The sequence below is a fragment of the Heterodontus francisci genome, unplaced genomic scaffold (genome assembly GCF_036365525.1).
Source record: "Heterodontus francisci isolate sHetFra1 unplaced genomic scaffold, sHetFra1.hap1 HAP1_SCAFFOLD_92, whole genome shotgun sequence".
NCBI lineage: Eukaryota > Metazoa > Chordata > Chondrichthyes > Heterodontiformes > Heterodontidae > Heterodontus > Heterodontus francisci.
In genome coordinates, this window is record NW_027141473.1 from 4,756,377 (window position 1) to 4,778,568 (window position 22,192).

At 46.0% G+C, this 22,192-nt stretch overlaps 1 protein-coding gene across 1 annotated transcript in view; it reads right to left on the bottom strand.

Annotated features, from left to right (window-relative positions):
* Positions 1–10,412, bottom strand: part of LOC137363800 (probable G-protein coupled receptor 139) — a gene marked incomplete at its 5' end in the record, with an annotated part of 28,745 nt that extends 18,333 nt beyond the window's left edge. The window contains 2 exons of the mRNA XM_068027359.1: positions 3,507–3,683; positions 10,394–10,412. Of these exons, the coding sequence (XP_067883460.1) occupies positions 3,507–3,683; positions 10,394–10,412 (196 nt within the window). The remainder of the gene's footprint in view (positions 1–3,506; positions 3,684–10,393) is intronic.
* Positions 10,413–22,192: the final 11,780 nt, after the last annotated feature.

Here is a 22,192-nt window from a genome sequence, read left to right on the forward strand (position 1 = left end):
ATTAAAGTAGATGTACTGGCCAATTCAGTAGTTATTTGATTACTTGCATGCAATCATCATAAATTGAACAAATCTGGAAGGTTTTCTTGAGTTTAACAAAGAAAGAGGTTAACTTTGTTGTACTAAACAGAACTAATGAAAATAATAAATAACGCACCAACTTTCACTCGCTCACACACAGACAGACACACACACACACACACACACACACACACACACACACACGCACACACACACACACACACACGCACACACACACACACACACACACACACAAGGATTACAGACAGACACACAGCACACAGACTGGCGAAAGGTAGATTGGTTGAGTTAGCGTCCTTAGAAAATAGTTCTGTGGGGTTTGGTGATTTGGCTGTCTTCCAGCTGACTTTGGTGTTCTGATGCTTTTAGTTTTGAGAGGTAGATGATTGGTTTGGTTGATCTCCTGGAGACACCGATGCGGGAGATTTCCTCCAACAGGGTTTCTGACTGCAGCTGGAGGATGCAAAGGTCAACAGGCAGAGTTCGATGCTTGTAAACCAAAATGAAGAGAGAGAGAGAAAGGCCTTTCAGAGTCTAGAAGCTACTCATTGCTGCTATGGACATGGTAGTATTGTTTCCAGTCTGGCAAAAAACGACAGATAGTTCTTTTAAACATCCTGTGTCTTGGTTCTTGATCGGATGAGCAGGCATTTCATCTCGACATCACAGGCCTTGCAACGTAGTATACTATAGGATAGAGTGTTGCAAGTTAGGTGGCCATCTTTAGCTGCCAGCAAAATCATCCTTCACCTGTTCTCTTTCAAAATTCTTCAAAAAATAAAGATTCTAATCTCCAGTCAGAGGATTAAAGAAATTGAGCAAAGCAAGTTGGTGTGACTATCTCTCTCTCTGTCTCTCCTTGAGCTTCAATTCTGTCAACCATCCTTTTTAAGTGACACTTCGTGAAACTCGTTCTTAAAATCCATATGGTCAGCACCATCGCCTTCTCTTCATCAACGTTCACTGTTGCACAGACAAAAAAAAATCCATGATATTTGTCAAGCACGCTCTGCCTTTTACAAATCCGTGCTGACTATCTTCAATAAGCTGTGCCTGCTAATTTTATCCTTGGTTATTCTTCGGAACACCTTACCCAACACTGATGTTAAAATGACTGGGTGCTAGATATGTCCTTGCACCCTCTCTCAAGTGTCACGTTGTCCCATCCCCAGTCCTGTAGCCTCTTTACCCGTATCTAGAGAAGATTGGAAGATTATGGAAAGCCCTTCCACTATCTCCACCCCGACTTCTTTGGCAACCTGTGGTGAAAGCTACCCAAACCAGTTATCATATCCACTTTAATCATTGTCAGTCTTTCCATTACAACGAACCTATCAATTTTCACTCCATCCATTACCTCTCCCATCTCTGCTTCTACCTATTTTCTGTCCGCAGCATCTTCTTTCGAAATCCCCAATGCAAAAGTACTCATTTAGTGATCTAGCCTTGCTCTGTTCTCTAAGCCTATAATCACCCTATTTTTCCCTAGTAAGCTACACAGCGCCCCCTGCTACCCAATGACTATGCATATGCAAAATAAGATTTTTGGCTTCCCTTCCATGTTGACTACCATTTTATCCTCATTTTCTCTCTTTGCGAGTCTGATTTTCCTCTCTCAACATGTTCTATTTGACCTGGTTCTGAATTGAAGACTTCACCTGATATGCATCACGCACCCTTTTTTGTTTCATCGTATTCTCCATCTCCCCTGTCAGCCAAGAAGCCCTGGCTTTGATTTCACTGCAGTTCGCCCTTTTTGGAATGTACCTCGCCTTTACCTGCAGCATCTGCTCCGTGAAGTTCACTCATTGTTCCATTATATTTTGTTCCTGTCAGTCTCTGGTCACATTTTATAATTTAATAATAGATCCTTTCACATCCCAATGAATTAGACCTCTTCCAGCCTGGAATTGCCTGAGATTGTCCCTTGCTCTTCCCTATTACGAGTCTAAAACTCATAATGAATTAACCACTCTTGGACAAGTGTTCCACATGGAGACCAGCTTCACATAGCCCACATCATTCCCCAGCTCCAGATCCTAGTTGGGCCGAGAGCATCCAGGTCAAGGACGTTTTCCTGAACATATTTCAAATAATCCTCCCCTTTCTTTCCATTTACTCTTAACACGATCCCAAACGATATTTGGGTACTTTAAACCCCAATTTTACTCCATATTCCAATTGCACCTCTGTGACTTCCCTAAAGATTTGCTCCTCACTATTTGAACGCCTATAAAATAGCCCCAGGATTGTGATCAAATGCGTTTTCCTTCTGAACGCCAACCAAGTGAATTCTGTCCTTGCTCCCTCAAGGGCATCCTGTTTTTTCCAACAATAAGATGTCTTCTATAGTCAGTGCTGCCACCACACCTCCATTTTTTCCTTTCCTATCGTTTCTGAACACTTTGCATCCTTAAATAATAAGCACTATGACCTCATCATTTTATGCCACGTTTCTTTTAGTGCTGCTACACCACATTCCACATGGTCATTTGTCCTTTTAGCTCACTAATCTTATACTCCACACTTAGACGTTTACATACATTCATTGTGAACTTCTCTTTTCATTCCTCAGAGTCCATCTCAGTCCATTCCTATATAACAGACTACTACTCTCTTCTCTACCACTATACAACACGTTCACTTTATGCCTTTCATTCACATACTGCTAGACACACTCTGATTGAAGCTTTAAATTTCCCACCTGCTGGTTTATGATAATGTACCAGTTTCGGAGAAATACTCACCAATCAATCACTAAGCTGCTTTCCTGTCACGTCACACTGTGTTTATTTTTTTGTCAACACAGTCAGCTTGCTCTGAACCAGCACCCAGACCTTTCATCTTCCCACCGTTCTCTCTGTGTTCTCACTCTCAATGCAGCTCTGTCACCAGTATTCCCCCCCCCCCAACCAGGCTCGCTATGATATTGCTCTCGGTGCTGCACTGCCACCACTCTTTTAACCATTCTGCCGGTCTCACAATGTGTTGTGCGGCATGAGAGGATGTCGTTTTGTTTAAAGGAAATGCCAATGAGTTGATGAATTCGCTATTATTGACACCCACATGAGCCCATTACACCTCTTCTGGCATTGCCGGCAGGTATTCGGCGCTGGACTCTTGCATTGACCTCCCTGGGCACCTTCTCCCATTGGCATTGGCAGCAGTTCCTTTAGGGTCTCCAACCCCTACACCCCCAAGAAATCATTGTCTCTCACCTCCTTTCAACCTCCATGACTTCGCTCCCCAGTACTAAATCAGTGAACCGCGAACCTCTACCGTATTCCATTTGCCTTGTCTCCATTGCATTGTTCATAGTCAGCAGCAGCAGCCTGCTGTGATTCAGTGGATGTAGAGATTTAATGAGGGGAAACATCAGCTGCAAGGATGAAAAAGTAAATTGCAAGAACAGTAATGCAGTTAAACATGGTTTCTAGAATTAATAACGGGATAGAAAGACTAACCAGGAACGCCAACAATTGCAAGGAATGGATAGTAAATGTAGCAAATAATTTCAAGTGCGTATTTAATCCGATATTCTAATGGTAGCAAATCGTAATACGTGGAAAGATAGTGAAGATCCGAGGATAAACTCCTGTCCATTCTTGTAATATTCCAATCCATTGTTCTCAGTGTCTGATCTATCCACTTCCTGTTTCTGAAGCCGCTGATCACTGTTCGTGCTGAAGCTGCTGGTCCTACTAATATTATGGGATAACACATTGAAAGGAGTCCCTTATTAATAGAAGAGGGAAACTCTCCAGTGACACAATTAGGATCCATGGAGACTGATGTTAATCACATTCACTGAACAAATAGATTCAGTTAACCCATTCCAATGTAATACCATTTGTGAAACAACAAAATTGAACGTTTACAAGTTCTGGATGGGATGTTGGAGGGTTGTTGTAAGAACAAATGTTGGAAATAACAGAGACATTGGCCTCTTTCAATCCTCCTTGGACCTATCAGTGGTACAAGATCATTGGAGAGTTACAAATGTTCGAGCTTGTTCATAAAATGCGCGAGAGATGAACCCCGTAACCAACACCAGTCAGCTTAACGTCGATGAAACACTGGGAAAAGTTTTAGAGTTTATAATCTAGGACAAAATAATTTGTGGTTTGGAAAAGAATAAAATGAGTTTCCAAATGTCAAGCAGCACAGAAATGGTAATACAAAATCGTGTATGGCAAATGTGATCGAGTCATTTAATAATGTAATGGAGAAGGTTGATGAGGGTAGCATGGTTGATGTAATATACATTGGCTTTCTAAATGCGTTTGATCAAGTGCCATTTAATAGACCACTTAGAAAAACTGAAACCCAGAATTAAAGGGGCACTCTGGGTATGACACTGACTAAGGGGATAAAGAAGGTGTGAGTGGTTGTTGTCCAGACAGAAGGGGAGTATTTTATTTATTTTATTTCGAGATACAGCACTGAAACAGGCCCTTGGGCCCACCGAGTCTGTGCCGACCATCAACCACCCATTTATACTAATCCTACACTTATCCCATAATCCTTCCACATCCCCATCTGTTCTTATGTTCCCCTACCACTTACCGACACTAGGGGCAATTTATAATGGCCAATTTACTTATCAAGCTGCATGTCTTTGGTGGTGGGAGGAAACTGGAGTACCCGGCGAAAACTCACGAAAACACAGGGAGAACTTGCAAACTCCACACAGGCAGTACCCAGAATTGAACGCGGGTCGCTGGAGCTGTGTGAATGTTAGCGGGAATGAATCTGGAAGAATCACTCGACACTCAGGTCTTCTACAATGTCAGACAGTTTATTGAGTTACGCCAGCGGGGAGCAGGTCACTGGGCTGTCCAGATGCCTCTCCATTGAACAAAGGAAAATCATCCATACTTATACATTATTCAAACAGTTACTCAGCCCATCCTGGCTGGACGTGATCCAATCATAACCGTTATTGATTACATACATTACACATATTACCAATTAGATTATTCATTACGCATCATGTGGCTACGTGATCAGCGCACAGCAAGCCCCCGATCATCTTGTGATGTTTCCCAAACCCCCTTATCAACTATCCTTGAGTCTTCACAATGAATCATTCTACCTTTATCAAGCTTGCATTCCTGATTGCTTCGTGCAGTCTGCAGTTACACAAAGCAGCTGTCTTATACACTGATATGAGGGGGCCTCCTTGGTCAGGCTAATTGCCTGTGCTAAGCAGTACCATGCTCGAGGCTGCAAGCTAACTAACTTGTCCCACAATGCCTTGGGTAAATACTCCATTTTGTAACAATATGTGGCTATACTTTCAACTTGTATATGAGTAGATATATATATTATTTTGGGCCTCCTTATCTCGAGAAACAATGGATACTCACATGGAGGAGGTCAGTGGTTTGTGAAGCAGCACCTGGAGTGGCTATAAAGGCCAATTCCAGAGTGACAGGCTCTTCCACAGGTGCTGCAGAGAAATTTGTTTGTCGGGGCTGTTGCACAGTTGTCTCTCCCCTTGCGCCTCTGTCTTTTTTCCTGCCAACTGCTAAGTCACTTCGACTTGCCACATTTTAGCCCTGTCTTTATGGCTGCCCGCCAGCTCTGGCGAACGCTGGCAACTGACTCCCACGACTTGTGACCAATGTCACAGGATTTCATGCCGCGTTTGCAGACGTCTTTGAAGCGGAGACATGGACGGCCGGTGGGTCTGATACCAGTGGCGAGCTCGCTGTACAATGTGTCTTTGGGGATCCTGCCATCTTCCATGCAGCTCACATGGCCAAGGCATCTCAAGCGCCGCTGACTCAGTAGTGTGCACAAGCTGGGGATGTTGGCCACCTCAAGGATTTCTGTGTTGGAGATACTGTCCTGCCACCTGATGCCAAGTATTCTCTGGAGGCAGCGAAGATGGAATGAATTGAGACATTGCTCTTGGCTGACATATGTTGTTCAGGCCTTGCTGCCATGGAGCAAGGTACTGAGGACACAGGTCTGATACACTCGGACTTTTGTGTTCCGTGTCAGTGCGCCATTTTCCCACAGTCTCTTGACCAGTCTGGACATAGCAGTGGAAGCCTTACCCATGCGCTTGTTGACTTCTGCATCTGCAGACAGGTTACTGGTGATAGTTGAGCCTAGGCAGGTGAACTCTTGAACCACTTCCAGAGCGTGGTCGCCAATATTGATGGATGGAGCATTTCTGATGTCCTGTCCCATGATGTTCGTTTTCTTGAGGCTGATGGTTAGGCCAAATTCATTGCAGGCAGCCTAAAACCTGTCGATGAGACTCTGCAGGCACTCTTCAGTGTGAGATGTTAAAGCAGCATCGTCAGCAACGAGGTGTTCCCTGATGAGGACTTTCCGTACTTTGGACTTCGCTCTTAGACGGGCAAGGTTGAACAACCTGCCCCCTGATCTTATGTGGTGGAAAATTCCTTCTTCAGAGGATTTGAACGCATGTGAAAGCAGCAGGGAGAAGAAAATCCCCAAAAGTGTGGGTGCAAGAACACAGCCGTGTTTCACACCACTCAGGATAGGAAAGGGCTCTGATGAGGAGCCACCATGTTGAATTGTGCCTTTCATATTGTCACGGAATGAGGTGATGATACCTAGTAGCTTTGGTGGGCATCCAATCTTTTCGAGTAGTCTGAAGAGACCATGTCTGCTGACGAGGTGAAAGGCTTTCGTGAGATCAATGAAATCAATGCAGAGGGGCATCTGTTGTTCACGGCATTTCTCATGCATCTGACGAAGGGAGAACAGCATGTCAACGGTCGATCTCTCTGCACGAAAGCCACACTGTGCCCCAGGGTAGACGTGCTCGGCAAGCTTCTGGAGCCTGTTCAGAGCGGCTCGAGCAAAGACTTTCCCCACTATGTTGAGCAGGGAGATTCCACGGTAGTTGTTGCAGTCACCGCGGTCACCTTTCTTTTTATAGAGGGTGATGACATTAGCATCGCGCATGTCCTGGGGTACTGCTCCCTCGTCCCAGCACAGGCATAGCAGATATAGATATTCACGAGGATTATATGAATCTACTTACTCAAATAACATTTAAACATTATAATGTTTGCGGCAGATGCCTCTGCGCTTTGGAGTGTTCTTCAACAGGCTGTTAGGTGCGAACCACTGCGCACTGTGCCGAGTATTTCCTGGTGTTCCCCAGGCATCTGTAGTGGGGCTCCTGTTCGTTTTGACACATATGAATGACATAGACATATATGTGTATATATACATACATACTTACATCAAACGCTTAATTTCAACGTTTGCAGATGACAGGAACTCGGAAGTGTAAACCATTAAGAGGATAGTAGCAGGTTTGAAGAGGCCATAGACATATTAGTAAAAGAGGAAGTCGCACGGCAAATGAAATATAATGCAGAAGAGTGTCAAGGACATAATCTGGAGTGCGTATGAGAAGAGGCAATATAAACTACATGGTACTATTTTGAAAGGGGTCCCCTTGGTGAGTGGATGCACACACGCACTTCGTTCTCACTGGAAGGAAGTATTGATAGTATTGTAAAAACTACATCCAGGATGTTAGGCCTTGTAAGTAAAGACATGGGGGAAATGTCTTTGGGCTTTTAAGGCTGGATTCATGCCGAGCAGGTTGTCTTAATTAGGTGGGAGGTGATATTTCGATCTGCGATGAGGGGTTCAAATGTGGAGATGAAGTCAGTGGCTTGTTTGTGGCGGGTCGTGCCTCACACCATCCTATGGCGTGTTTCAATATTTAATATATGTACATGTCAGGAACACCTTACAATTAACTGAAGTTGGTTGCTACCTGCCGGATTCAGTCAGTGCCGCATCGGAATCTCATGGCACTCGGTTCACGTTCATTTAAAGTTGTATTTTGTTCTGTGGTCGCTAGTTTTCTTTCTTGAACTCTTTGACACAATGAAAGGTAGCATTAAGGTGAATTGTTGTCGGGGAGGGGTGTGGCGGTGTTGAGAAGTTAGAGTTTTGGTCCCTGGAGGTGCAGAGCAGGTAAGGGCCTAGTATTCAGAGTGTAGTTTTGGTGTTGTTTGGAGTGTGGGGTTACAACAGTTAATGCAGATGAGCTGCATGATGGCCCATGAAGGGAGGGGTCAACATTTTCAAAGTTGGGCTGCTGTGTGGAGAACACAGGGTGCTGGCCGGTGGAGGGAACGGTCACAGTCATCGGGGGTCGTATGATTAGATAGGGGCAGATCCATGTCATAGTCAGGCTGGTGCCTCAAAAATATCTGGGAGCTGTGAGTCTTGTGAAATATATTCATCACAGTTCCCTGGAAAACGAGCACCGACATGCATGCTTTTTCACCGGTGGTATTTCTTTTCCGAAGGTAAGCAGGCAGGTGAAACATGTGATAAAAAAGGCAAATGGTAGGTCGGCCTTCTTCGCGAGAGGATTCGAGTACATGAGCAGAGATGTGTTGCTGCAATTATATCGGGCATTGGCGCGGCCACACCTGGAATATTGTGTGCACTTTCAGTCTCCTTATCTGAGGAAGGAAGATCTTGCAACAGAGCGAATGCAGCGAAGGTTTACCAGACTGATTCCTGAGATGGCGGTACTGACGTAGGAGGAGAGATTGAGTCCGTTAGAATTATATTTACCGGAGTTCAGTAGAGTGAGGGGAGATCTCAAAGAAACCTACAAAATTGTAACAGGAGTTGATAGGGTAGATGCAGGAAGGATGTTCCCAATGGTGGGGGAGTCCAGAACATAGTATAGGAATACGGGGTAAACCTGTTAGGACTGAGATGAGGAGAAATTACTTCAATCATAGAGTGGTGAGCCTGTAGAAATTTCTTCACCCAGTGAGTGGTGAGCCTGTGGAATTCGTTACCACAGAAAGCAGTTGATGCCAAAACATTGTATGTTGTCAAGAAAGAGTTAGAAGTAGCTCTTGGGGCGAAAGGGATCAAGGGAAATGGGGGAATGCAGGAACAGGTTACTGAATTGGATGATTAGCCATGATCATAATGAATGGCGGAGCAGGCTCGACAGGCCGAATGGCCTACTCCTGCTTCTATTTTCTATGTTTCCATGATCACAAACCAGTTGAACGTTCAAAGAGTAATAGCGTTTGAGATTCACAAAGGCAGCAAGCTTGTCCCAGGCAGCTCCAATGGCCACATGAGTGCAGTCAATGATCACCGCCCCTTCCCACCCCCCAGTACTCTATGGAAACGAGCAAAACGAGCAATGACGCCGAAGGCTACTACAGCTGGCTGCTGGGTGACAAGTTATACCCCCTGGGATCATGGTTGATGACGCCAATGAGGCAACCCAAAGCATAGTTAAAGAGTGGTATAATGAAGTCCACGCCTCAACTAGATCCATCATTGAACGCTTCCACAGCCTTGACCTGTCTGCAGGGATTCTGCATTACGCATCAGCAAGGGCCTCAGGAATAGTCATAGTCTTCTATGCATTGCAGAATCTGCTAATGCAACACGGACATCTTTTGCAACAGGACGAGCAGGAGAAGACCAATTTGCTCAGATGAGGATGAGCATGAGGTGGAAGCCATGAATGTGAATAACGCTTTAATGGATGCTAGGGCCAAGCAAAGACGTTTTTCTTATTCATTCATGGGCTGTGGGCGTCGTGGGCCACGCCATCATTTTTTGCCCATCCACCATTTCCCCTTGAGAAGTGGTGGTGAACTGCCTTCTTGAACCGCTGCAGTCCATTTGGAGTAGGTATACCCACAGTGCTGTTATGAAGAGAGTTCCAAGATTTTGACCCAGCGACAGTGAAAGAACGGCGATATTGTTCCAAATCAGGATGGTGTGTGACTTGGAGGGGAACTTGCAGGTGGTGGTGTTCCCATGTATTTTCTGCCTTGCCCTTATTGTTGGTATAGGTCGCAGGTTTGGAAGGTGTGTCTAAGGAGCCTTGGTGCATTGCTGCAGTCCATCTTGTAGATGGTACACACTGCTGCCACTGTGCAGCGGTGGTGGAGGGATTGAATGTTTGTAGATGGCATGCCAATCAAGCGGTCTACTTTGTCCTGGATGGTGTCGAGCTTCTTGAGTGTTGTTGGAGCTGCACCCATCAAGCAAGTGGAGCATATTCCATCACACTTCTGACTTGTGCCTTGTAGATTGTGGACAGGCTTTGGGGAGTTAGGAGGTGTGTTACTCGCCTCAGGATTCCTAGCCTCTGACCTGCTCTTGTAGCCACGGTATTTATATGACTACTCCAGTTCAGTTTCTGGTCAATGGTAGCCCCTAGGATGTTGATAGTGGGGGATTCAGCGATGGTAATGCAGTTGAATGTCAAGGGGAGATGGTTACATTCTCTCTTGTTGGAGATGTTCATTGCCTGGCACTGGAGTGCCACGAATGTTACTTGCCACTTCTTAGCCAAGCCTGGATATTGTCCAGGTCGTGCTGCATTTCTGCACTTCAGTAACCTGAGGAGTCACGAATGGTGCTGAACATTGTGCAATCATCAGCGAACATTCCCACTTCTGACCTTATGGTTGAAGGAAGGTCATTGATGAAGCAGCTGAAGATGATTGGGCCTAGGACACTACCCTGAGGAACTCCTGCAGTGATGTCCTCGAGCTCAGATGATTGACCTTCAAAAACACAACCATCATCCTTTGCGCTAGGTTTGATTCCAGCCAGCGGAGTGTTTTCCCCATGATTCCCATTGACCTCAGTGTTGCTAAGGCGCCTTGATGCCATACTCGGTCAAATGCTGCCTTGATGTCAAGGGCAGTCACTCTCACATCACCTCTTGAGTTTAGCTCTTTTGTCCGTGTTTGAACCAAGGCTGTAATGAATTCAGGAGCTGAGTGGTCCTGGCGGAACCCAAACTGAGCATCACTGAGCAGGCTATTGCGAAGCAAGTGCTGCTTGATGGCACTGTCAATGACACCTTCCTTCACTTTACTGATGATTGAGAGTAGGCTGATGGGGCGGTCATTGGTCGTGTTGGACTTGTCCTGCTTTTTGTGTACAGGACATACCTGGGCAATTTTCAGCATTGCAGGGTAGATGCTAGTGTGGTAGCTGTACTGGAACAGCTTGGCTAGGGACACGGCAAGTTCTGGAGCACAGGTCTTCAGTACTATTGCCAGAATATTGTCAGGACCCATAGCCTTTGCAGTATCCAGTGCCTTCAGTCGTTTCTTGATATCACGAGGAGTGAATCGAATTGGCTGAAGTCTGGCATCTGTGATGCCGGGGACTTCAGGAGGAGGCCGAGATGGATGATCAACTCGGCACTTCTGGCTTAAGATTATTGCAAATGCTTCAGTCTTATCTTTCGCACTGATGTGCTGGGCTCCCCCATCATTGAGGATGGGGATATTTGTGGAGCCACCTCCTCCTGTTAGTTGTTCAATTGTCCAACACCATTCACGGCTGGATGTGGCAGGACTGCAGAGCTTATATCTGATCCGTTGGTTTTGGGATCGCTTATCTCTGTCTATCGCATGCTGCTTATGCAGTTTGGCACGCAGATAGTCCTGTGTTGTAGCTTCACCAGGTTGGCACCTCATTTTGAGGTATGCCTGGTCCTGCTCCTGGTATGCCCTCCTGCACTCTTCATTGAACCACGGTTGGTCTCCTGCCTTGACGGTAATGTTAGAGTGGGGGATATGCCGGGCCATGAGGTTACAGATTGTGGTTGAGTACAATTGTGTGGCTGCGGTTGGGCAACAGCGCCTCATGGATGCCCAGTTTTGCATTGCTAGATCTGTTCAAATTCTATCCCGTTTATCACGTTGATAGTGTCACACAACACGATGGAAGGTATCCTCAATGTGAAGGCGGAACATCGTCTCCACCAGGACTATGCGGTGGTCACTCCTACCAATACAGTCATGGACAGAAGCATCTGCAGCAGGCAGACTGGTGAGGACGAGGTCAAGTATGTTTTTCCCTCGTGGTGGTTCCCCTGCCACCTGCCGCAGACACAGTCTCGCAGCAATTTCCTTTAGTACTTGGCCAGCTCGGTTAGTAGTGGTGCGACCAAGCCACTCTTGGTGATGGACATTGAAGTCCCCACCCAGATTACATTTGTGCCCTTGCCACTCTCTGTGTTTCCTCCAAGTGGTGTTCAACATGGAGGAGCACTGAACCTTCAGCTGAGGGAGGGCGGTAGGTGGTAATCAGTAGGAGGTTACCTTGCCCATGTTTGACCTGATGCCATGAGACTTCTTGGGGTTCCTGAGTCGATGTTGAGGACTCCAAGGGCAACTCCCTCCCTACTGTATAACACTGTGCCACCACCTCTGCTGGGTCTGTCCTGCCGGTGGGACAAGACATGCCTGGGGACGGTGATGGCAGCGTCTGGGGCATTGTCTGTAAGGTATGATTCCGTGAGTATGACTCTGTCAGTCTGTTGCTTGAGTAGTCTGTGGGACAGATCTGCCAACTTTGGCACAAACCCCCAGATGATAGTAAGGAAAACTTTGCAGGGTCGACAGGGCTGGGTTTGCCGTTGTCATTTCCGGTGCCCAGATCGATGCTGGGTGGTCCGTCCAGTTTCCTTCCTTTTTATTGACTTCGTATCGGTTAGGTACAACTCAGTGGCTTGCTAGGCATTTCAGAGGGCATGTAAGAATTAACCACATTCCTGTTGGTCTGGAGTCACATGTAGGCCAGACCAGGTAAGGACAGCAGAATTCCTTCCCTGAAGGACATTCGTGAACCAGATGGGTTTTTATAACAATCGACAATGGTTTCATGGCCATCATTAGACTAGTTTTTTAATTCCAGATTTATTAATTATATTCAAATTCCACCTTCTGCTGTGGTGAGATTCGAACCCATGTCCCCAGAGAAATACCCTGGGTCGCTGGGTTACTAGTCCAATGATAATACCACTACACCACCCAATGGGATTGCAGGGACAACCTTATATTCGCACGTTTTGGCCAGGATTGGGTCATTTTTATGATTAGTTTTCAATTGCCGGAACTCCATTGCCTTCCTTGGATGTTGCCCTACCCCTAACAACCACCTTCGCCGTCCAAACTCAAAATGGACGCCCTGTGCCAATTTCGAATTGCACGGGAAGTGAAGCTTTGATAAGCACATTCGCTGGAGATTACTGAATCTGAGAAAATCTGTGCTGCACTTGCACATATGTCTATCATCCAAAGATGAAAACTCAATGAAAGCCAGAACCTTACTAACAGTACTTTCTGGACACCTGTTCCATCTAACGTAGAAGCTCTGGACAGCTGAAACTGCATATAGAAACATAGAAAAAATAGGGGCAGAAGTAGGCCATTCTGCCTTCGAGCCTGCACCGCCATTCAGTACGATCATGGCTGATCATACAAACTCAGATCCCTGTTCCCGCTTTCTCACCGTATTCCTTGGTCCCTTTAGCCCGAAGAACTATATATAACTCTTTCTTGAATATATTTTGTGACTTAGCCTCAACTGCTTTCTGTAGTTGAGAACTCCACAGGTTAACCACTCTCTTGCTGAAGAAACCCTTCCTCGTCTCAGTCCTAAACGGCTTACCCCTTATCCATAGTCTGTGACCCCTGGTCCTGGACTGCGCCGCTATCAAGAACACTCTTCCTGCATCTAGGCTGCCCAATCCTATTAGAATTTTATAGGTTTCTATGAGATCCCCTCTCATTCATCTAAATTCTAACGAATACAAGCCTAATCCATCCAATCTCTCTTCATACGTCAGTCCTGCCACCCCAGCAATCAGTCTGGTAAACCTTCGCTGCACTCCCTCAATAGCAAGAACATCCTTCCTCAGGTAAGGATACCAAAATTGCACACAGTACTCCAGATGACGTCTCACCAAGGCCTTGTAAAATTTCATCAAGACATCCTTGCTCCTGTACTTTAATCCTCTCGCTGTGAAAGCCAACATACTATTTGCCTTCTTAACTGCCTGCTGCACCTTCATGCTTACTTTCAGCGAATGGTGCACAAGGACACCCAGGTCTCGCTGCACCTCCCCCTTTTCCAATCTATTGCCGTTCAGATAATAATCCACCTTTCTGTTTTTGTCACCAAAGTGGAGAACCTCACATATTTATCTACATCATACTGCATGTGCCATGCATTTGCCCACTCATTCAACTTGTACAAACCACACTGGAGCTTCTCTGCATCCTCCTCACCACGTACATTCCTACCCAACTTTATGTCGTCTGCCAACTTGGATATATTACATTTAATTCCCTCATCTATATCATTCCTATATATTGCGAATAGATGGAGTCCTAGCACTGATCCCTGCGGTACCCAACTCGTCACTTCCTGTCACTCGGAAAAAAAGACCCATTTATTCCTACTCTTAGTTTCCTGTCTACCAACCAGTTCTTTATCCATGTCAGTACCTCGCCCCCAATCCCATGTGCATTAATTTTGTCTGCTAATATCTTATATGGGACCTTGTCCAAAGCCTTCTGAAAGTCCAAATATACCACATCCATTTGTTCTCCCTTATCTATTCTACTAGTTACATCCTCAAAAAAGTCCAGTGGATTTGTCAAGCATGATTTCCTTTCTATAAATCCATGTTTACTTTGTCTGATCTTGTCATTGTTTTCCAAGTGCTCTGCTATTACATCTTTTCTAATGGACCCTAGCATTTCCCCACTACTGATGTCAAACTAACCAGTCTATAATTCCCCTTTTTCTGTCTACATCATTTTTAAATAACGGGGTTAGATTAGCTACCCTCCAATCCGTTGGAACTGTTCCAGAGTCTATAGAATATTTTTAAATGACCAGAAATGCATCTACTATTTCTAGGGCCACTAATAAGCCATGTCCCACAGACTGTCGAGTACTAAACTGGACACACTTTAAAAATCCTTGAAGAATGAAGGAAAAACAAAACATCTTCCACAATATAGGCCATGCCCGTTACTCCTCTCTGTACATGAAAGCGTGCCTGCCATCAGGCATGTCACTACATTTAGCTGTTAACTCGGTAAGTCTCGAGACATGGAACATGTGTACAAATTAATAAAGCAGAAGAAATAAACTGTGCAATATTTACATGTGTGAGCTTGAAAACCCGTGCCATCATCGTGCTCAGAATTACTTAAGTTTATGCTTCTTCACTCTACGTCTTGGTGCGACTCCAACATCAGCAGCTGAGGTAGAGGCAGTCTGCTCATTGTGTTGCCACGTTGTTGTGGATGGCCGTTTTAGCCTTCCTCCCGAGCTTTGGGGCCTTGGGTGTTCCATCCTACAGCTGGTCTGCTGTACTGGTGCAGGTGAATCCCCTTGGCTTCACTGGCAGGAGGTAAGGCGGTCAACGTCAGGAGGGATGAGAAGATGCGACTGACATTAGGGGTGTCCTGAGACGAAGCCCCTGGACCAGCTAACACGCATCCTTCCTCCATCTGGGGGCTGTCTCCCTGGAGGAAATGTGCACCCAAAGGGAGCTCCAGGCGCCTCGTCTTCGCTGCTGCACTGAGTTCATAGCTACAGTGATGCAATGCAAGCCAGAGTACATATAGATCGAGTGCTAGACCTGGCCATCCATAACAGTCGCCTTGGCCTCCACGGAGGAAGCCATGCATTCACATGCCTTGGACATAGCAGACGTAATGGCTTGCGAGGACTACTCCATCACCCGCACAAAGCTACACATGACCTCTGGCATTTCGAACTCATATTCCCCAATTGTTCACTGCATTTGCTGCACGTTCCTTGTGCCCCCGACTCAGCATGGGACTCAGCTGGGGCCGAGTCCCCAGAAGTTCTCTGAATATCAAGGGACTTGTCTGCAATATTCTCCCTCGGCGGCTGGGTCATAACTGTGCCATCCTCGCCAGGCTTTGACCCTAATTCGAAATGGAACCGCACCTGCCCCCGGATCCTGTGAGTGTGACTACACTGGCGGAGGATGGTGTAGAGGCAGGTGACATTGTAATCTCTGGAGCATTGGTATCATATTCCCCAGTAATGGAGTGCACGGAAGTCGGGTTTCTCATAGTTCTTGTAGTGCAATTGTGGGCACCTGCTGTGGAGAACAAACAGAGCAACGTTGAAAATAATCACAGCATGATCACATCACCTTTATAGTGTAGTCCCCTTGTGTGCCCATATGCCAGTGACAGTAAGTTTGGCTCTTCATCTTGACCCCTAGATGATCTTTACTCCCCATCTCTAGTGGCATGTCCCCCCACCTCTCCTGCTGTCCCGACAGCCTGCTCCTCTGCAAACGTCAGGAGACTTTCACCTGGCATTTCTCCTACGTCTTGGTGCACAGCCGATGACTGTGGTTCTGCTTGTCCTGCACAAAAATGTGCTGAGTTAATTCCATGTCAAGTGACACCTAACGTCCCCATCTCTGCATGCATCCCCATCACACGTACTAGCCTGTTTATTGCACGTTACATCCCGTGTAAACTTATGCCAGACTTCCATATACTCTGGCCAAAATGTTCATGTGGCGCCAAGGTTAATGACACATGCAACGCTGTGGCATTGATGGCCACTGACAGATACGTTTTGATGAGGTCACGAGAGACCATTTGTTGCGATTCTGCCGCATCATTTGCCCATGCCGATCTGAGCAGGATATTAACCCATTTCCTAGACAGCACCCAGGTTATAGGTTGAACCTCGTGGCTCCACACCTCTCCTGCCACCTCTGTCAAGGCGGCCTTAGTCAGGTATCATCGGTCTTCTGATGCCATCTGCAGAAAGAGGGCCACTCGCCTTTCTCTAATGTTCCGGAGGAGCACCTGCAGGGAAGAATCATTGAACCATGGGACATGGCTCTGCTTGCAAGCAGACTTGGTGGTGTTGGTGATGAACTGAACCACATAACTACAGAGTGGGGTGGTGATGTTTTTGAGAGGTGTGAAGACGGGTGTGGGTGGGTCGAAGGTTATATTAAGTTAAGGGAAATAAACTTAGAATATTCGCCTTAAAGCCAAACGGTCGCCTGATTAACTTCCCTAATTATCCTGAAGGACTATTTATAGCCACGTAGTAAATTATGTTTCACTGACTGAGGGCAGGTGACAACAAAGGAAAGTGGTGCACGCCGCATGATCACGTGGTCACTGGCAACCCTCTGATTTTCAATTTTAAATCACGTGGGAGCTGGCAAAAAGGGAGGGAGCATAAGCACCGCCCACTTCCAGTTCTGTCGCCTGAAGGGGCACAACATGGATACATTATAGACAGCAGAGTCAGACAGTGACAGGGACAGGAACTGAGGCTGAAACAACTGGCACTCACACGCATCACAGTGTCCCACAGTGGCAGGGACAGTACATGACACAGAATAAATCCCATACTCAAACATTGCACATCGTGAGACAGTGAAAGGGACAGGAAGTAAAACTGAAGAAATCCCACTTTCACACATTTCACAGTCTCAGTGTTAGGGTCTGGAACGTAACTTGGAGCCGTTTTGACTCAACGAATACAGAATAAATTACGCACATGTATACAGTACAGTGCCAAATAGTGACAGTTACAGTGACTGACATTGAATACATCCCGCACTCGAACACTATATAGAGTCATACGGTGCCATATACAATAACAGAGGCATTGCGAATGCCACATTCGCCCTCAGTACAGTGTCAGACAGTGACAGAGATAGTAAATAGCATTAAATAAACTCCACACACTGTACAGAGACAGACACTGTGTAAGTCTCACACTCACGTCGAGTACAGTGTCAGACAATGAGCCTGGCAGTAGTCCTGTTTCCTCGGGTAGCTCCCTAGGCCCAACCATCTTCAGCTATTCATCAATAACCTTCCCTTCATCATAAGATCAACAGTGGGGATGTTCAGTGATGATTGCACGTTGTTTGGTACCATTCCCAACTCCTCAGATACTGAAGCAGTCCGTGTCCATACCCAGCAATACTAGGGCAACATTCAGGCTTGGGCTGATAAGTAGCAAGTACCATTCATGCGATACAAGTGCAACGCATTACGATTTCTAATAATAGAAAATCTAACCATCTACCCTTGACATTACATGGTATTAACATCGTTGAATGTCACAGCATAAACAACATGCGGGTTTCCATTGACCAGACATGCTGTGGCTCCAAGTGCATGTCAGAAACAGGAACTTCTGCGGCGACTAGCTCACCTCCTGGCTCCCCAAAGCATTTCCACCATCTGCAAGGCACAAGTCAGGAGTGTGACGGATAACTGCCGTTCCAACAGCACGCAACAAGCTCAATATCATCCAGGGAAAAGCAGCCCGCTTGATCAGCACCCCATCACCACGTTAAAAGTTCATTACCTACACCCCTGACACACAGCGGCAGTGGTGTGTGTCATGTACAAGAAGCACTGCAGCAATTCACCACACCTACTTAGACAGCAGTTTCCAAACCAGCGATCTCTTCCACCTGGAAAGACAAGGACAGCAGACTCATGGAACAACTATCACCTGCATGTTCCTCTCCAAATTACACAAGGTCCTGACTTGTAAATACATCGTCGTTCCTTCACTGTGACTTTATCAGAATTCTGGAACTACCTCCTTAACAGTACTGTGTGTGCAACCATACGAGAAGGGTAGCAGGGTTTCAAAAATGCAGCTCACCACCACCTTGTCGAGGGCAATTATGGATGTGCACGAAATGCTGGACAAGCCAGCGAAGCCCACATCCTCTCCTATGAAATAATAAAAAGACAAACCACCCACGTCAACTAGTTATTAAAATAAATCCCACTATCACAATACGTAGAGTGTGAGACAGTGACATGGACTGTAACTAACACTGAACAAATCTCAAACTCACACCGAGTACAGTGTCAGGCAATGACAGGAACTTTAACTGACACTGAATGAATCCCACTCTCACAACATTGCAGTGTCAGACAGTAACAGAGACAGTAACTGACACTCATGTATCCCACACTCGCACACAGACGAGGTAATACATTTTGGTGCAAGAAAGGGAGGTTATTTTTCACGTAGAGGGTGTGATTCAATGTGGGGTAGAGGAACAAAGGTATCTCGACGTACAAATAGATCAATCATTAAACGTTGCACTGTCAGGTTAGCAAGGCCATTAAGAGAAGCAAGAACAAAGTTTTATTTTCCAGAGCTATAGAATTGAAAAAAAGGAAGTTATAAAAACTTGCATCATACCGCAATTGGACCACAAATTCAGTATTCTCCTGTGATTGCAGGGGAAGGTGCTGTATGAAGGGGATCGTGGTGGTGGGGGCAGTGGCGGCGTGGACCAGGGTGTCACGGAGGGAAAGATACAATTGGAATGCTGACAGAGGAAGGGAGGAGAAGATGCATTTGGTAGTGGCATCACGCTGGAGGTGGCAGAAATGGTGGAGGATGATCCTTTCGACATGCAAGCTTAAGGGGTGGAAAGTGAGGACAAGGGGAACCCTGTCGTGGTTCTGGGAGGGAGGAGAAGAGGTGAGGGTAGAGGTGTGGGAAATGGGCCGGGCACGGTTGAGGACCCTGTCAACCACAGTGAGGGGGGAGGGGGAGGGGGAATTCCTCGGTTGAGGTTAAACGAAGACATATCAGAAGCGCTGTCATGGCAGGTAGCATCATCAGAGCAGATGCCTCGGAGAAGGAGAAACTCGGAGAATGGAATGGAGTCCTTACAGGAGGTAGGGTGTGAAGAAATGTCGTCGAGGAAACTGTGGGAGTCGGTGGGCTTGTAATAGCTATTAGTAGACAGCCTATCCCCGGAGATTCAGATACAGAATTCTAGGAAAGGAAGGGAAGTGTCAGAGGTGGACCATGTAAAGGTGCGCGAGAGCTGGAAATTGGAAGCAAAGTTGATAAAGTTTTCCAGTTCAGGGCCGGAGTAGGAAACAGCACCTGTGTCGTCATCAATGTACCGGAAAAAGAGTTGGGGGAGGGTGCCTGAGTCGGACTGGTACAAGGAATGTTCAACATACCCCACAAATATAAAGGCATAACTCGCAACCATGTGGGTATCCATTGCAACACCTTTTACTTGAAGGAAGTGAGTGGAGTTGAAGGAGAAGTTATTCAATGTGAGAACAAATTTAGCCACGCGGACGAGGGTGGTGGTGGATGGGGACTGGCTGGGCCTCTGTTCGCACAGCCCCCAAACAGTCCACCTACTTCCGTGACTCTTCTGACGGCCTAGTCATTTTGACAATTTCCAGTTTCCTGGCCCCTATCGCCTCCTCTGCATTATGGAAATCAAATCTCTCTACACCTCCATTCCCCACCAGGAGGGCTCATTATTGATTAAGATTTCGTTTTTATTTTTGAATAAAAAGTTGCTTTTTGTTGATTAACAAACCTGGCCGGTGTGCTTTATTCTGGGGGACAAGGTGAGGAGGAATTTGGCTGTTGTTCTGTGGTTGGGAAGATTTATTGATATGCTGTGACCGCTGGAGATGTGAGACTGAAGTCACAGTCCGCTCCTCCTGCCATGGTCATAACAAGGTTCAGCAACTTTGCCGAGCGGAAGACCCATCCATAAAGGGCCTGGCATCAGAGCACCAGGTAGTTTATTGCCTGAGCACCACTGAATTGCGCTGGGTTGGGGCTTCGAATTGTGTGTGCTTCTCCTCAACTTTTCAGCCCTCCGTCAGGAATTCCACTGGCTCCATTAAATTCTGCTCCCTGCCTCCAGCAGAAATCCCTGTCACTGGTACAATAATTAGATCCATCACTAAATGCATGAAAAATTGTACAAATGTCACCCTAAATTCTGTCAATCCGTTGTTTTTATTCGCAGACTGATGTATAAATGCCTTAGTAATTTCCAATGGTGCTGTTAACATAGTGGCGATTGATATTATTTGTTTCACTGATTTTTCAGTGGACTAATTTCCAAATGTTGCTTTGAAACAATTGAATTCTGTGCAGCCTGTAACAGGTGAGGGAAACTCTCAGTCAGTCCAACATTTAACTTTCCATACAATAGGAACAGGGAGCAGATGCTGCACATCTGACATAAAAACAGGAAATGCTGGAAATATTCAGCAGGTCTGGCAGCATCTGTAAAGAAAGAGATGGAGTTAATGTTTCAGGTCAGTAATCCTTCATCAGAACTGGGAGTGATTAGAGATGGAACAGTTTATAAACTAGGCAAAGTAAGGGGGGGGGGGGGTTATGGTCAACGTTGATTTTAACAATTTCAATATCATATCTTTGTCATTTCATCTCTCCTACCTTTCACTGTATCGCAGACATCCCCATTTGTTCTTTCAGGTCCAATCATTTCAATGCATCACTGGATACAGGTACACATTTATATTTCTCAATAGGTCCTCAATCAAATTGGCAACTTTGCTCCCAGCATGATGTATAATTTCCCTCTTTATTTTCCTTCCTCACAGTTAACTTGCTGACGATTCGGATCCTTTATCGGGGAAAGTGTGGTCTCTCCAAATGTATTACTTGCTACCTGGTGGCCATGTCAACGGCAGATCCTCGACCTGATATTGAGGCACCTTCCCATTGTTTATCGGGAAAAGTTTCAATTCCTGGACTAAGTTCCCTTGTGTAACATCCACGCCATCCTACTTTACACAGCCACAGATTCTTCTGTCTGGTTCACCGTCACTTTTACCTTTGATCGATTTGTGGCCATTTGTTACCAGAAGCTGAAAAGTAAATACTGCAGCGAGAAAACGGCGGCTGTGGTTATGGCAACAGCTACTGTGTTAAGCTGTTTAAAGAACGTCATTTTTTTATGTAAACAGGTCGGTATTGGCTGGAAAACGTCCCGGGGTTTTGTGATGTAACGCCATTTGTCCCACTTGTGCTGATTTTATTGTTCAATGCCCTCACTGTCCGATTCATTATAGTGAGCAGCAGAGGACGCAGGAGGCTCCGAGCTCACAGCCGTGGGGAGAGTCACAGAGACCCAGGGATGGAGAGCCAAAGGAAATCCATATTTTACTGTTAGCTATCTCGGCGAATTCCATCCTGTTAACGGCAGTGTTAATCGTATATGCAACATGGCGGCGGGTGTGGAATTTGGGGTATGAGCATGAGTTTGGGTCTGTTTATGTACCTGATTATCTGGTAGAATTGGGCTTCATGCTGCAGCTCCTGAGTTTCTGCACAAACATTGTAATTTATGCTGTGACCCAGACTCAGTCCAGAGAGCAGTTCAAGAATTTGATGAAATATCCCTTTCCTGCAATTGTTAAATTTGTTTAATGTTGTGAGCAGCTGAATCACTGACTATTTCCAGCAGCCTGGGACAGAGCCTGCC